We start from the raw sequence: 15,908 nt of genomic DNA on the forward strand, positions 1-15,908 counted from the left end.
GGGAAGTGGTAGAATGGAGGAGGTGGAGGTGGAGGAATGAGGTGGAAGAGAGAGGTTGGGGGAAGGATGCAGCTTTGTAGATGTGAAGGGGACAGGTTTGAATAAGGGGGAGTGAGGTGTGAGATTTGAAATGATGGGGTGAGTGGGGAGAATTGAGGGAGAAGGGTTAGGGGGAATAATTGAGGGAGAAAGGTGTTGGGGGGGGGGGGAGCTTTTGAGAAAGGTGAGGGGAAAGAGAGAGAAGTTTGCTTTGAAGAGGGAAGTGGTTGATTTGCGAGGGAAGGGTAAGAGGGTAGCTTTGAGGGAGAGGGGAGACGATGAGAGCAGGTATGGCCATGGAGGAGGAGGGAGAAGGGAGGGGTGAAGAGAGAGGAAGGAGGAGACTGGGTCGAGGTATGGTGGAGATTGGAGCGGGAGGGGGGGAAGAGCATGAATTGAGGGGGTCGGAAGAGAGGAGGCAGCTTTGAGAAGGGGGAGTGGGGAGGGAGATTTGAAGCGGAGGGGTGAGGGGGACGTTTGGGGGAGAAGGGTGAGAGGGGAGAAGGGTGAGAGGGGAGAAGGATGAGAGGGGAGAATTGAGGGAGAAGGATGAGGGGGGAGAATTGAGGGAGAAAGGTGTGGGGAGAGCTTTTGAGAAGGGGGAGGTGGTAAGAGAGTGAAGTTTGCTTTGAAGAGGGAGGAGGCAGCTGAATTGAGAGGGAGGGGTGAGAGAGAAGCTTTGAGAGGGAGGAGAGACGATGAGAGCAGGCACGGTCATGGAGGAGGAGGGAGAAGTGAAGAGAGGGGTGGGGACAGGGGGAGGATGAGACTGGGTAGTGGTATGGTAGAGGAAAAAGCAGGTGTCGTGCTGAGCACTTTTGTCACCTTTTGTAATCAGGATCACAGGGAAGAGATATGGTTCGGCAGAGGGTGCAATCATCAGGAAAGAGATAGAGGATTTTCCAGAGAGTCGGAGAGATCATTTATGAAAACCAGATATAGAACAGGGCCCAGAACACTGCCTTGAGAAACTCCAGCCTGGACCGGAAGAGGGGATGAGAGGAGTCCATCAAGGGCCACACGTTGGCTGCGACAGGAGAGACATGTGTTTGGGGTGGTGAGGTGGTTTGAATGTGCTGTGGTGGTCTCCGTATCCGGATTAAAGTCATTTAAAGTTCAGATGTGAGTAGTCCCATCTGCCTTTTTTTGATAAAAGGCCATGACCGAAACAACTAAATTGACCATTCCTTCACAATGGAACACCCCATGACAACCCTATTTTCCCCTCCACATTTGTTTGCGGGAATAAATGAGAACCCACATGCAGGCCTTGTGCGAAAAACCCTAGTTTCAGCGAAGGTAAGAAGGGAAAAGGTTTTTTTGTTGTTGTATTTTTAAAATATATATATTTTAAGACATGAAACAGAGGGTATTGTTGGGAGGGCTAGAAGGAGGGTGGAGGGAAAAGTGGTCAAACAACAACAACAAAAAAACTGATGGTAATAAGGAGAAAATACAAATAAACATGATTGTGCACGTAGACTGGTCGGCCTCAGTGAAACCCGATATGACAAGACCGACAAAAACTCACCAAATAGCACAAGTTTTGAAACAAAACTGAACTTGGAACACACAGTAAAGACGGAGGCAACAAAATAAAGTCAAAACGTGACAAACAACGATCGGAAACTTATCTTTGAGAAAGTCGTCAGATACCCCTGGAGAGAACCAGCCGTCGCCGCAAAACTGGAACCGGAAGTGCTTGGTCTCATTACCAATTTACTGATGGTCTTTGAAATTTTATGTGAAATGGTATTCACATTTGTGAAAAATATGGTGTTCGTCACCTTTATTTTAATTTTCCACTGAACCATTCCATCATTAGCAAGAACCTTTTGATGATCACATATGAAGCTGATAATTCCAAGCTTAAGTGGCATGTTTTTGCATTCTCATTTAATTTAACATTAAAAAAACCTTTATTGCTTCAATTTTTGGTATTGTGACCTCATGTATATGTGCTTCACTTGCACATGTGCAGCGTGTAGCCTTTGCACACTTCCCGGAGCTCAGGAGCTTCGCGTTGTCCAACGTGGCATCGGTCGACACTCGAGAAAACCTCCTCAAGCATTTCAACAGCCTCAGGTGAGTGACTGGGAGTCTCGACGAGGTCAATAACGGCAGCGGCAGTTGGGATGTAGGGGAACAGCAGTCATGTGTGGAGTCTCATTTAAAGTCATTTAAGTGTTTTGATGTTGCTTTTATTTTGAGGAGATATGGGGGGGAGTTTAGATGTGAGTAGTGGATAGTTTATTTGAAATTGCTTTAATGCTGACAGAGGATGCGCTAATCTGAGGTCTGGTTCCATAATGTGTTTTTTGCAGTGAGGACACCTTGCATGATTTGGCCACAAGGCTCAATCTACTGGCACCTTTGCCGGAGAACGTCCACAGTCCACACCCCAAAAGTTTTCTTGTTGAAATGATGGTAATGACAATCCCGTATCTTTAAATGTAAAAGTTAACTTTACCATGAACTTTGGACATTTATCACATGTTAGCATTTACAAGGGTTTATTCCATCCACTACCTTGAACCTGATCATCTTGCCATAGGTGTCTCGACATGAGCGGCGAATCTCCCAGATTCAAGCGCTCAATGAAATGCCATTCTACCCGACAGAGGTCATCATTTGGGAGGAGAATATAGTCCCGACAGAGTACTTCTCCGGAGAAGGTGTGATTTTTAAATTTATTTTGTTTTGAGCTCGTCCACCGCGCAGTGTGAGATGGCAGGGTTTTGTAATGGCCGTGATTCTTTATTTACCATTTGAGCCTTTGCCATCAAATTTTCAACAAACCCATTTTATGAGCATATGGGCATCATGAGTTTATATATTAAATATTTGTTTTAGCTGTCGTTGTCGTCAAGTTTAGTTCGAGTACAAAGCAAACGCGGACGGGCTTTGCATTTTGAGATGCTTTCTTGTTTACTTTAATGTTCAGTTTCCTTAAGACTTAAGTGAATGAACAATTATGCACAAGGTTTGTATAAAGTTTGATTTTCTTTTATTTTTCCTGTTTTTTAGATCCTCGTGGAGGATCTCTAGGTCTTACTCACGTTGTTCTTGTGGACTTTTTTGTTTCACAGCCTACAGTTTTCATCGAAACTTCCTGGAACTTGGCATATATATGTAAAAAATACCCTGCGCAGACAGTAACAATCTCCGATTTTGAAATTTCCTCCTAGAAAAAAAGTTGTGACGTCAAAATATCTCCGCTAATGGAAATCGCCTAAAGAATTATCTCTGAAACTTTTTTGAAGGCAAGCTTTTTGAATTCTGTTTGCAGGAATCGAACAGGGCATTAGCAGAGATGAATTACCGCACATATGATACATCACTATGACATATCAATTTTTATGATGTCATTCCTATTTTTTGACATTTTTTGTTTCACAACCCAGAGTTTTCATCGGATCTTCGTGAAACTTGCCATGTATATGCAGAAAGCCCACGCGCAGGCAGTAACCATTTCCGATTTTTGAAATTCTTCCTAGAAAAAAAACGTTTACGTCATAATATCGCCACTAATGGAAATCGCCTATACCATTATCTCCGAAACTAGGCAAGCTGTTTGAATTTTATTTGCGGGAATCAAGCCGGGCATTAGCCCAGATAATTTATCGCAAACCTGATACATTACAATGATGTCATATTCGTTTTTATGACGTCATCATTAAGAGGACGAGGATCTTTGCTCATTCGAGCTTGTTTATTTTATTTTTGCTTTTGAAAAATCAGATGTGATCACAACCTTCTGGACCAATTTTATTATGTAATGTGCATTGTTGCCATCACCAGCTAGTCACAATTATTGACTTCAATGCACTTTAAACCTCAGAGTCGATGAAGGTTGGGCTGGCATGATAGCCTCGAAGCACACAGGCACACTCGCCTGTGAGCTGTCTAGCCTGAGTTTGAACCATCTACAAACAGTCATCCTGGTGTTTCACAGGCAGGGTGATTCATCAATGTGTGTGCCGTCCATCGGATGGATGTTAAATTGCATGTCCCATCTGCCATCATTAGTTGATGGACCTATCCTGTCCTTTACGCAGAGTAGCAAGCTATTGCCGGCACCCTGAACAAATTTCAAATTCCTGTCCTGACTGCTGGAAATGCAATGGCAAACCACCAAGTACAACCTGTGCCATTAAACTGTTTTGGCAGGACTGACACCCTGTAAAAACTAAAAGTATATACATGTCATCAGAGAAAGGTTAATATAATTATTGGCACTTGATTTCTTTATTATTCTTCCTGTGTTTGATTTCCTTGTTGGTGGTGAATGTACTCATTCATGAGAAAAGGGGGAATGTCGTCAAAAACTCAATTCGGCAGAGCAGGTCGTGTTTACAGCCACATTTAAAACTTTTTTTATTTTTAGTTTGTTGGTTGTTGCTCGCTCACTCATTGAGGTCATAAACACACTGTGAACATAATTTTGCTCAGGTTGGATGGTGGAATACTGTTAAGTGTATCGAGTCAGCACATTTCCGGTAGATGATTTTGTCAAAACAAGTTTTGCATTAATAACAATCACATGTTTACTTGTTTATTCATGGAGGTCTATATGGATGTCTTTCTTGCACTTTATTATTTGACCTTGTGTGTATATATATATATATATATATATATATATATATATATATATATATATATATATATATATATATATATATATATATATATATATATATATATATTTTTTATTTATTTATTTTTGTCCTTTCTTATTTAAGGCTGCCTGGCACTTCCAAAATTAAACTTGCAATTCTTGACGTTGCATGATTACCTCCTTCGAAATTTCAACCTTTTTCGCCTCGAGTCCACCTATGAAATCCGCCAGGACATTGAGGATGCTGTGAGCCGCATGAAACCCTGGTAAGACCGTCTTTTTACATTTACACACGCTTTTGATTAGTCTGTGCAGGAACATCATTCATGTTCTAGTTATTTCGCTATTTAATGTTCTAATACTTTATTCATTGAGTCCAATCCCCACCACCATGCTTTAATGAATTTTTCCAGGTTTATTCTGCTTTGTTGAAAATTAAAAAGCCACTGTAAATGTTTCTGATTCCAGCCTCGTGCTGGGATTCGGTTCAGATCAGGCTGAGTAATTTTAGCAATAATATGTCTGGTTCCGGATCGCCTCGTAGCTTGGATAGGTTTGCAATTTTATATTTAATTTTTTTTTTTTTGAAGTTTAAACGTGTGTGTGTGTGTGTGTGTGTGTGTGTGTGTGTGTGTGTGTGTATATATCTATATATATATATATATATATATATATATATATATATATATATATATATATATCTTGTATGCAAGGTCAAAGCTCATGGAAGAGCGAGAACACTGAATGAATCAGGACACAACTGAACAAAAAGAACAGTTTAACGAGAGGGTGAGGAAGCACTTTTTTTTGTTTACATTGTTGAGGCTCATACGAGAGCTAACACATAACGCACAGCAAGGGGGGCATCCAACAAGAGGGGCGGGAGAGGGAAGGACAAAACAGTGGGAAACAGAAGCATGAGGAGATTTGTGGAAGGGAGAGGGATGGGGCAGGGAACACGGTATACAAGATGGACAATACAGGGAGAACACAAGGAAAGCAGGGAATTTGAAGGAGGTGGGTTTGGGGTGGATTGACGGGGGTCGAAAAGATCGAGGATTTGGATGGGGGAAGATAAGAGGTGGTGGTGAACATCTGTTTTGAAGACCCTGAGGGAAGAGTGGGATTGAACAGAGTGTGGGAGTTTATTCCAAAAGCGGGAATAAAGATGAATGAAAGAGTGAAGGTGAGCAGTGATTCGTGATTTTGGTAGTTTTATTTTACCAGAAGGGGGTTGTTGGCGAACCTTGAGCGCCCTGTGGAAATATGGTGGGGACATATCACAGACAGAGCGTGGGGGGGGGGGGCGAGGCCTGAGAGGAGACGGGAGAAGATAGAAAGACCACCGACCTGCCTGCGGTGAGAGAGTGAGAGGCCTAAAGACTCAGCTTCACTGTGGGAGATTCCAATGATCTTGAAGGCCTTGTTTTCCATGCCGTCAACCTGAGAATGGTGTTAGGCAGGGGTGCCAGCTCAGAGGGCAGAGCAGTCCTCCATCAAACTGCATATGAAAGCCTTGTAGGTGGATAGGAGTTCAATTGTGCCAAGGAAGGACTTTGTATGATGGAGGATTCCCAGTTGACCACTGGCTTTGGGCCAACTCTGAAACATGGTTTGCCCAAAAAAAGGTCATGGCTTATCATGAGACCAAGGAGTTTGAGATGCCAATTCTCACAAATGTGACCAGCTAATGACTTTATCAAGGTCTGAAGGGTGGGAAGAACCTGCAGCCTGCCTGTCTGGAGGATGATATGTCATGGCAGAGCATAGAAGCATCAGTAAATAGATAAAGGGGATTTTCCAGTGAGTCACAGTGATTGCCAATGAAGATTAGGATTAGAAATAGGACTGGGCCCAGAATACTCCCTTGGGGAACTACAGCCTTAACGGAGAGGAGATGAAAGGATTCCATTGATAGCCACATGTTCACTGAACAAATTCTAAATTCATGTCTGAGAGTAGAGGAAGTTAGTAAGCCATATGTGTAGTTGGCCTTGGATGCCAAAGGCAGAGAGTTTGGAGAGCAAGGTGGGATGCGAAACTTCATCAAAAGCTCAATACATGTTCAGAGAGATGGCCCTGATATCACGTCTGACATTGAAGGCCTCCATCCATTGTTGTGTGAGTAGAAGCAGCATGTACAAGATGGAGCGACCTGGTCTGAAACCAAATTGGTGATCTGAGGTAAGGTTGTTGGAGAAAAGGAAGGAAGAAAAACATCAACTGCGATGATTGATTCCATAACCTTGCTGATGATTGGAATTTAGCTGATGGGTCTGTAGTTAAGGGGATCAGTTTTTGGACCACTTTAATATATTGCAGTGATGTTGGCTGCTTTCCAAGGAGATGGAAGATGACCAAGTGCAAATGATAGGTCAAAAAGAACAGCAGAGCTGATGTCATCTGGTCCAGTTGCACAATCAGTCGAGTGTTGGCAGAAACTTCTCCACCTTCTCAGGTGCAAAAGACACAGAGTTATGTTGGCTGATTTCAAAGTGGATGGAAGATCATCTTGGTCACATTCATCACTGAAAGATAGTGAAATTTGGTCCAGAATCCTCCCCTTTTCCACGTCCGTTATGCATGAGCTATATTTATATTGTGGGTAAGTTGGATTTGCATAATAATTTCCCTGCAGAGGTAGAGAATATGCATGTTAAATCACATGGAACCAATGAAGCTTTGTAGGGATCTATGAAATATGGATTGCAAAATATGATGGGAAAGTACAGTAAAACACATCAAATCAATAGTTAATTGAACGCTGAGATTGGCAAACTCATGGTCTCATGGAGAATTGGATACTTGTATTCATTCGAATCTCTGGCCTTGGCATTGCCATCTCCACAAGCTAGTACGAGATTTTCACCCAAACCTGCTTTCAATATTTCCTTGTTTGCGGCACGGACAGACGGTGCATCCAGCCCTGCTTTAACTCGGCTTGCAGCCATCGGGAAACATTGAAGTCCGTCCGCTTTAGAAATCAGCTTCAAATAATGAAGTGTACTTTATGTTGAATTGTGGACGCTGAAGTGCAGTGCTGTAGTTACGAAACCCTGTAGACCGCCTGGCTAAGAGCGTTGCTGACTTCTCACTATGGCGTGGCTGGTAACTGTATGTATGGTGCACACTTTAATTGTCTGCTGTCGGACTGCAACCTCTCCAATAAAGGCATATTTATTTGTGCTTTATTAAATTAGCACTTCTCCGTCGCAACGCTAAAATTGATGTCGCGTGAAAATCTCCACTTCTGCAGTGCTTCACCTCACGCGACAGGAAAATATCCGAGTTGCTTTCCGAGTTCATAGCCAAACTCTGCTTGACTCTGGCAGAGAAGTGAAACTCTCCGACTTCGGGAACTTGATTCGGATACAGCACTATTTAAGCCAAAACCCATTTTTCTTAACAACAGTGTAATTTGTGCAAGAATAACTTTTGGAGCATTTCCATACTATTTCTCTCTTCATTTGTTCCCAATTTCAGAAACTGCCAACCACAGCATTTTTCTCCATGTTTATGGCACAGTTGAAGGGAATGTATTTTTCTTGGATTTGTGCAATTTATCATACATTGAAAGATGTGAGCACATGTCACAAACTCGCATTACTCTTCCTTTGAAAAGGAATGGCCACTATGTGTCGGTAATTTGGTCATGTTGCCATCTTTGTGATAGTTGTAAATAGCACTGCCTGTGGTAATTTGAAGAGCTCGTATATGGTTATAGTATGGGAACATATATGGATGTAGGAGGAGATTGGGACCATACTCTGTATAGAACGTTGGTGCTGCTTCAAACGGTCTCCTTGGCTATTGGGCACAACCCTGGACGGGTTGCCACTCCGACACAGTATACCAACATGCTGGCACTCATTTTGCTGTCCTCGGGAGGATGACAGGCCGAGTTAACCCCAACTTGTGTTAACTCAACAGCTGAGCAGGATTTGAACTCAGGATCCTCAGATGCAAAGCCCACCACCCTAACCCTTAAGCCAACACCAGGCATATATGGATATAGTATGGTGAAAAATTGCTTTTGCTTGCTGTAATTTATTTCCCTTGTGACGTATTACTCACTGTTTTAAAGACAATACTTATGACTTTGCCCTACACTTCTTCCTCATTAAGCGATACAAGCATATCCATTCCAGCAGCTCTGCCTGATTTGAAGCCACATTCAAAACTGCAGACAATACATATGCTTTCATTCAAACAAAAGCACAACAATAATGAAAGGTTTTCAATTCCAAGTTCTCGACAGTTCCCGAGTTATTTCTGTGTGCTTATCTCCAACAGGCTAGCTGAGGATGGTGGTACAGTCTTTGGTGGCTGGGCTCGCATGGCTCAACAAATCACAACTTTTTCTGTCGTTGAAGTGTCTAAGCCTAACATTGGAGAGAACCACCCTTCCCGTGTCCGAGCAGATATCACGCTTCACCTGAATGTGCACGACTACATAAAGAACGAGTGGGAAGGTGAATGACTCCTCCCTGTCCTTGTTTTCTCTTGCTCTGACCAGCTCAAATGAAAACGATCCGCATTTTGTAGATAATGGGGTTACCTTTCACTATAACTGAGAAGATGGTGTGCACGTTAAATTTTTCAATACAGAGAGAAACTTTACTCGGTCTGTTTCAAGTCCTCAATATTGATTTGCGGTCGACTAGAGAAATCAATAAATAAATTTTGCTTTTTGAATTACAGTGCCAACCTGTCCTTTTTGGCTTGAGGATGTCACAATTGAGGTGGGAAATAATTATCTAAAGATGAGTGAAGGTAAAAGGGCTAGTTAATATCTATTCTTCGGGTATAGTACAGGAATGAATAGCAATGGAAAACCTTGACAAATAACATTTGTACATTTTGCATGTCATATCTTTCAGATGTGACTCTGCTTTCCTTAAAATTTTCTATGGCAGTTATGATATTTAAAAACAATTAATTTGAGAAGATTCCAAAATTGAATTGTCCTTTTCTGTGCAAGAGATGCTGGAAAAGTCATAACTAGAATGGCACTCGGTAGAGCGCATACCTCTGCCAGGCTGAACAGTTTATATTTTGTGTCCTACTGATAGGCCAGATCTGGATCCGGACCTCAACTAAGCTTGAATCGGCTGGTTCTCATCACCTACCAATCTCATCCACCAAGTTTTGTCATAATCCGTCCACAACTTTTTGAAATATCGTGCTTCCAATGAAATATTGTTTTTGGCCCCATCTTCCAATGGTGAAGAATCACTTTAAAAATTAAAACAAGTCTTGTATCCGGATCCGGATCTTCACCAAAATCTTATCAATTTCTTGTGATACACCCAACCTGTCCACCAAGTTTCGGCGAATCCATCTGCAGCTTTTTGAGATATTCTGAAATATATCGTTTTTGGCCCTATCTCCATGCTCTCGCTGGTGAAGAATCACTTGCCGTCCATAACTTTTATCCTTCTCACAGACGGACGGGTGAAAACATGACCTCAGTCCACCTTCGGTGGTGGAGATAACTAGCAGATGTACCCATAAATGGATTAGTGATGGGATAGAGCAGCATTCAGTGGGATGGGAGAGCAGTCGAAAACAACAATAACAACAATCTTGTGACGAACGGAATAAATGGAGGCAACAACAATGATCATGACATTTGGGCCCACTGGAATGCCATGATGTCATCCACCATGCCGAACGCTTTGACATACGTATGTCTACTTTCGACTGGGCCATTCGGAGTAAAACTGTAAATTAAGATTAGATATTATAAGCATAATTATAAAATATTGTTGATTTTGCTGAAATTGTTCGAATGGAATAAAAATCATTTGTAATATACTGCTTTTAGATTTAAGCATTGGAAATGTTTTTTTATTGACACTTAGTGGAGAGGTGAGAAATTAGCATGTTAAGTCTTCTGGGCATTGGACTGGCTACCCCAAAGTTTGTTTGTTCAAACCTGGCAAAAAGCAGCAATATTCAGGATTTTGTCAATTAAATACCCAATTGATTTCTTGATTATCTTCATAGAGGTAGTACCTGATCCAGTCTACATTTGCAACAAGTCCCCACTTCGTGATTGACACTTAATTGCATCAGGCCAACCTGGACTGAGCACCAAAAAGTTTAGGTAATTCCATTTGTCTGGTTTGAGTAGAAAGGTACACCCGTTTGTCTGAATGTTCCTTTGCACGTAATGTTTATCTAAGCCTAAGATGCTTGCACATTCATTATATGCATCATAAATGTTGACATGGAATGTGCTAAGGCTTAGGTAGCAACACGCAGCACAGTGGAACTTGATAAAAAAAGTTTAAAAAGTTGAACAAATTTTTTGTCACCAAACCTATATTCTTTTCCCTGCAGGCCTCAGGAAACATGATGTTTGCTTCTTGCTATCGGTGAATGGAACGCTCCCTTACGGAACACGCTATGACCATCGTAAGCCTTTCCTTGAGCAAGTTGGCCTGTGCTGTGTCCGTGGATGTGAGGTTCAGGGAATGCTGGATGACAAGGGCCGTGTCATTGAGGACGGTATGGACTCTCTTCAAGTTGTCCTCATATACACACACTTTGACCCTAAATCACCTTGCACATATTTATACTAATAAGTGTGTGTGTGTGTGTGTGTGTGTGTGTGTGTGTGTGTGTGTGTGTGTGTGTGTGTGTGTGTGTGTGTGTGTGTGTGTGTGTGTGTGTCCCTACTCCATAACTCCCAAACCATGAAACCTAGCAGCCTGAAACTTTGCTTGCATACGAAGGGAACTCCAAGGGAGTGCAAGAGTGAAAATTCCGTGTTTGGGTTAATTAAAACACCCCTTTTGAGGATAATTAACGGCTTTAATTTTATCGTTATCAGGCGCATCCTGTGCCACCTCACTCTCTATGGGGTCTTAAGGCGTATCCTGGGTTACCTTGCTGGGGTCTGAAGCTGCCATGCTTTTTGGCCTGCTCAACCATGCCTTGACTTGGAACAGGCCGCAACAATTTCTTAACGATAAAGCTGTTCTTTTCCACTCTCCACACTTATATTATCCATGCCGACGAATTGCTGCATACATTACAATGCTTATAAACGACCGGAGACGACAGCATTTGTGGCTTTATTTCATTTCCGCACATGCCATAACCTCGAGAATCTCTTAAACTAAACCGAATTACAAAATTTATGCTCCAGAATTAAACTTTGCAGAATTGAACCAGACTGCTCTCACATCTGGGGAGGTTCCAGCTCCACATACTTACTGGACAGAATTGAATACAAAGTTATTTGAGTTGTCAACTCTACCAATCCATCCATCCATCCATCCATTGGGACCATACTCTGTGCAGAGCGTTGGTGCTGCCGAACTAGTCTCCTTGGCTATTGGACACAATCCTAGACGGGTCGCCACTCTGACGCAGGATACTCCAATGGCTCAATCATCCCAGCAACCTAGTAATTATTTTTGCCAACCTCGGAAGGATGACAGGCAGAGTCAACCCCACCTGGTATTAATTCAACAGATGAGTGGGATTTGAACTCAGGACCCTTGGATCCCAAGCCCACCACTCCAGCCATTAAGCCAACACCAGGCATATAACTTTACCAATCTGACCTCAAAACTCGACCCGCTCAAATTACGCTGCATAATAGGCTCTTTCTCTTTTCTTCAGATATTACTTTGGTTTCTGCTCACATAAACTTTCTGCTTGTGTACCTCCACCATTCGCGAGACCAAGGAATACTCGACAAGCCACTACATCACATGATTATTGTATGGCCGTTGGCAACTCAAGGGTGGGCTGTTACGATGTTTGTTTCTTCCGCTCCACTGCCAAACTCTGGAACTCTACTTTCTCATGTCTTCTGTCAAAGAATTTCCTAAGTCATCTGCACAATTGAACATTTATTGAACAAAGAACATTAACAAACACATAACATATGTGCAGATGGAGAACCTGGACCTAGACTTGCTCCAGATCACTGAAATACATGGAGAATTTTAGTTCCTTATATCGTGTTATAATATAAAGAGACAGTTTTTATTTTCAGACGCTGGTGCCAACTTTGTCAGGTCTTGACATCTTCCAGGTGAAGCTTATCTTCGGCCTTCGTACAGCCCCAGCTTGACCTGGTTGAATGGTTGTCACTTATATTTCAAATCAAGACGTGTTAATCCCCTTCCAGCACAGAAAAACGCACAGATTGCTAGAATGACATCAAACTTCTACTCTTTTGGGCATTTTGATAAATTTCTACAGTAAAAACTGCTCCTTGACTGGGAAAATATATTATCTTGAAGCGATTGGAGCTTCGTAAATACATCTGGACATCTTCTTCAACCCACATTCCAACTTGTTGGTGCCTTTTATAAAAAAAATCCTTGAGATAGCTTTTAAATGCTAGGCAATTCTTTTTACTGAACTCAACTTCCTTGAAAAGTCAGCCTGCTCATCACATTTTAATAGTCAAGTCGATCTTTCCATACAAAGGAAAGATATGATTATGTTAATTAAAAGTACATACATGTTCAAACACATAAAATCATACTATATTTAAGTACATTTTCTATTACAATATATTTATTTTTATATCAAGCTCTAAATAAACAATATTTATTGTTGGTTTTATCACCCTCAAACCCATTATGTTAATTTCAGAGAAACTGCATCTACACTTCCCCAAAATACTTATGACCTTCCTCTTTTCAAAACGCAGATTTTTTTTACTTCCTCAAAAACACTAAGACTATTCCCTCTTTCCTTACTTTTCTATCAATGCAATTCTTTAATTTAAGGCCTGACCTTGATGAGGACTATTTGGTGCGTGACTCGAGCCTTCAACATTTAAAAAAAAAAAAATTGATATCATTCCTGCAAGTCACTGGATACATTGCAATGCTTATAAATGACCAGAGACGCCAGCGTTCGTGGCTTTATTTCATTTTCGCACATGCCAAGACCTTGAGAATCTCTTAAACTAAGCCGAATCAAAAAATTGCAGCTCCAGAATTGAACTTGACAGCAGTTCTGACTGCTAAAAAAAAAAGTGTTCATTTGTCCAATTCGGACATATTTGACATTTCAGGCATCTCTGGGAGGTGCGGAGTTATCCACGGCTGGTGGCCTCAGCACTGGACGTTCGAGGGGAATCCGAGCGCTTGTCCTCATGGCGAACATCGAACCCAGATCCGCAACGATACAGGGTGGCCATAAAGTCTGGAAACCGAGGCGAATATACATTATAAATGGTTTATTGACATTACATTACAATACATGACATGTTCAATGACATTACATGACATGTTCAATGTGTTGTCCCTCATGAGACATGCACAGTTCAATGCGCTGTGCAAAATTGCAATGAACGCGATGCATTAATGCAGCATTTCCATCAATCCCTGCACATTCATCCATGATGCGTTGCCTCAGATGATTCGTGTCTCTGATTTTCACTGAATAAACCTGCGCCTTCATCATACCCCAGAAGAAGTAATGAAGGGGGTTCAGATCTGGCGAGACGTAATAATAATAATAACAAGAAGCGAATACTTCGATATTGCGCGGCTGGGGGCAGTAAAAGTCTAGGTTAAGAATGATAAACAATTTTGCAGTTATAAAATTTAAATGTAGACATGGTGAATTAGCATGCATGATGGGAAGAGTTGTGACGTTGGACAAATTTCTATTTATAGCCCTCAGATCAAAGGGACGTACGCGGCCTTAAGTGTGACAGAAGACGTTACAGAAGACACAGAACAGAATAGCCAATTATATAACAGCGCGATGTCGCCGTGCTGTAATAACCACTTCTGTCACCAAAAAAGAGGAAGAAATCACCTCCACAAGTCGTTTTAAAAACACTTCTGGTGAAAAACAATGAAGAACGAGAGTTACAACGCTGCGCGTCAACAACTAACGGAACAGGAAGATTATCACTTCCTGCTCAGAAAATCAACTTCTGGCGTCACACAGAAAACAATTCAGCACAAAAAACGTCGCTCTTCCGCATTAACCCCACCCACAATTCACCCGGCAATCTCCGCCCACAATCCACCTGGAAATCTCCGCCCACATCACACCCAACAATAAGTGTGACAGAAGACACAGGACAGAATAGCCAATTATACTAGCGATACCTGTGCACATGCACCGGATAGCAGTACAACATAGCTGGTAGCAGACGACAGACCGTACATGGGGAATGACAAAAATACACATTGTGCAAAATGCAAGTGGTACTATGGAACGCCAAGACTTCCCAAACATTGTCGGCATGTCTGCTAAGTGCCACAGCAATTTCATAGGGATCGTGTGACGGCGAGCCGAGTTTTTAGTGTGCAAGCTTGGTATTATAATGGAGATAACAGCGCGATATCGCTGCGCTGTAATAAACAGAATGACATAATATTATCTATGTTTCCAGACTTTATGGCCACACTGTATAATGAAACAAAAAAAATAAACCAATGTCACCCGCAGGGTGACCCGTATCTTGCCAAAAGGTGACCACGTGTGACTTCTTTAAGGTCACACTGAGGTGAACAGAGCTGCTATCCACCAGGAGCGACTCCTTGAGGAATATCTGCCTACGAGAGATTCCGATGAGAATCGTTCCACAGAGTAACCATGAAAAATATGCGTTTGCCTCATAACGTCACCAAATAACGTCATAATGTCTCAAGCTTGACATATCTAGAAAGCACTCATCGGGGTGTTCAATTTGAGGTACTACACGATATGGTTCCTAAAACTTGAAAATTTGACCTTGGGGTCAAATATGTTTGACCTTAGGCACTAACCATGAAGGTCAAGGCCAATCGCCACCAAAAATTAATCAGCTGAGCGCCAGACCATGAACTATATTCTCATGAAGTTTGAAGACGATCCGATCAAAATTACTCAAAAAATAAGGGTTTCGTCGACTCCCCTGATTTGCGACAAAGTGACCTTGACCTTTGACTTGACCTTCAAAATTTTATGCGCTGAAAGGGACCTCTATAGGCCTCTGATATGCGAAGTTACAAAAATTTCCAATGATAACTGTGCTCTGCAGAATTTTTTATACGTGATTACAGACAAACAAAAAAAGACAAAACAATAAATAAATAAATAAATAAATAAATAAAAACATACAAGCTGACTGACATATCTTGCAAAAACTTCGTTTTGGCAAGATAAAAAACCAACACAAAAGTGGGACGAACGTTTTTGTTTTTTGCGGCGCAATCTACAAAGCCAGGTGGGCCAACAAGGGTGCTCCTGCCAATCTCGAGAGTGGCCACAACGT

The 15,908-nt window shown here is 41.8% G+C and overlaps 1 protein-coding gene across 5 annotated transcripts in view; it reads left to right on the forward strand.

Annotated features, from left to right (window-relative positions):
* The window catches only part of AQR (aquarius intron-binding spliceosomal factor), a 184,372-nt gene that overhangs the window by 74,384 nt on the left and 94,080 nt on the right, over nt 1-15,908 (forward strand). For 4 of the 5 annotated variants that reach the window (XM_085869606.1, XM_085869603.1, XM_085869604.1 and 1 more), the window contains exons 14-19: nt 2,021-2,124; nt 2,364-2,466; nt 2,594-2,714; nt 4,782-4,923; nt 8,951-9,129; nt 11,003-11,170. In XM_085869606.1, the coding sequence (XP_085725732.1) occupies nt 2,021-2,124; nt 2,364-2,466; nt 2,594-2,714; nt 4,782-4,923; nt 8,951-9,129; nt 11,003-11,170 (817 nt within the window). The remainder of the gene's footprint in view (nt 1-2,020; nt 2,125-2,363; nt 2,467-2,593; nt 2,715-4,781; nt 4,924-8,950; nt 9,130-11,002; nt 11,171-15,908) is intronic. The other variant, XM_085869607.1, reaches the window with a different exon arrangement.

Source organism: Eptatretus burgeri, chromosome 2 (genome assembly GCF_056783735.1).
Source record: "Eptatretus burgeri isolate ZD-2024b chromosome 2, Ebu_testis_v1, whole genome shotgun sequence".
Classification (NCBI taxonomy): Eukaryota; Metazoa; Chordata; class Myxini; order Myxiniformes; family Myxinidae; genus Eptatretus; species Eptatretus burgeri.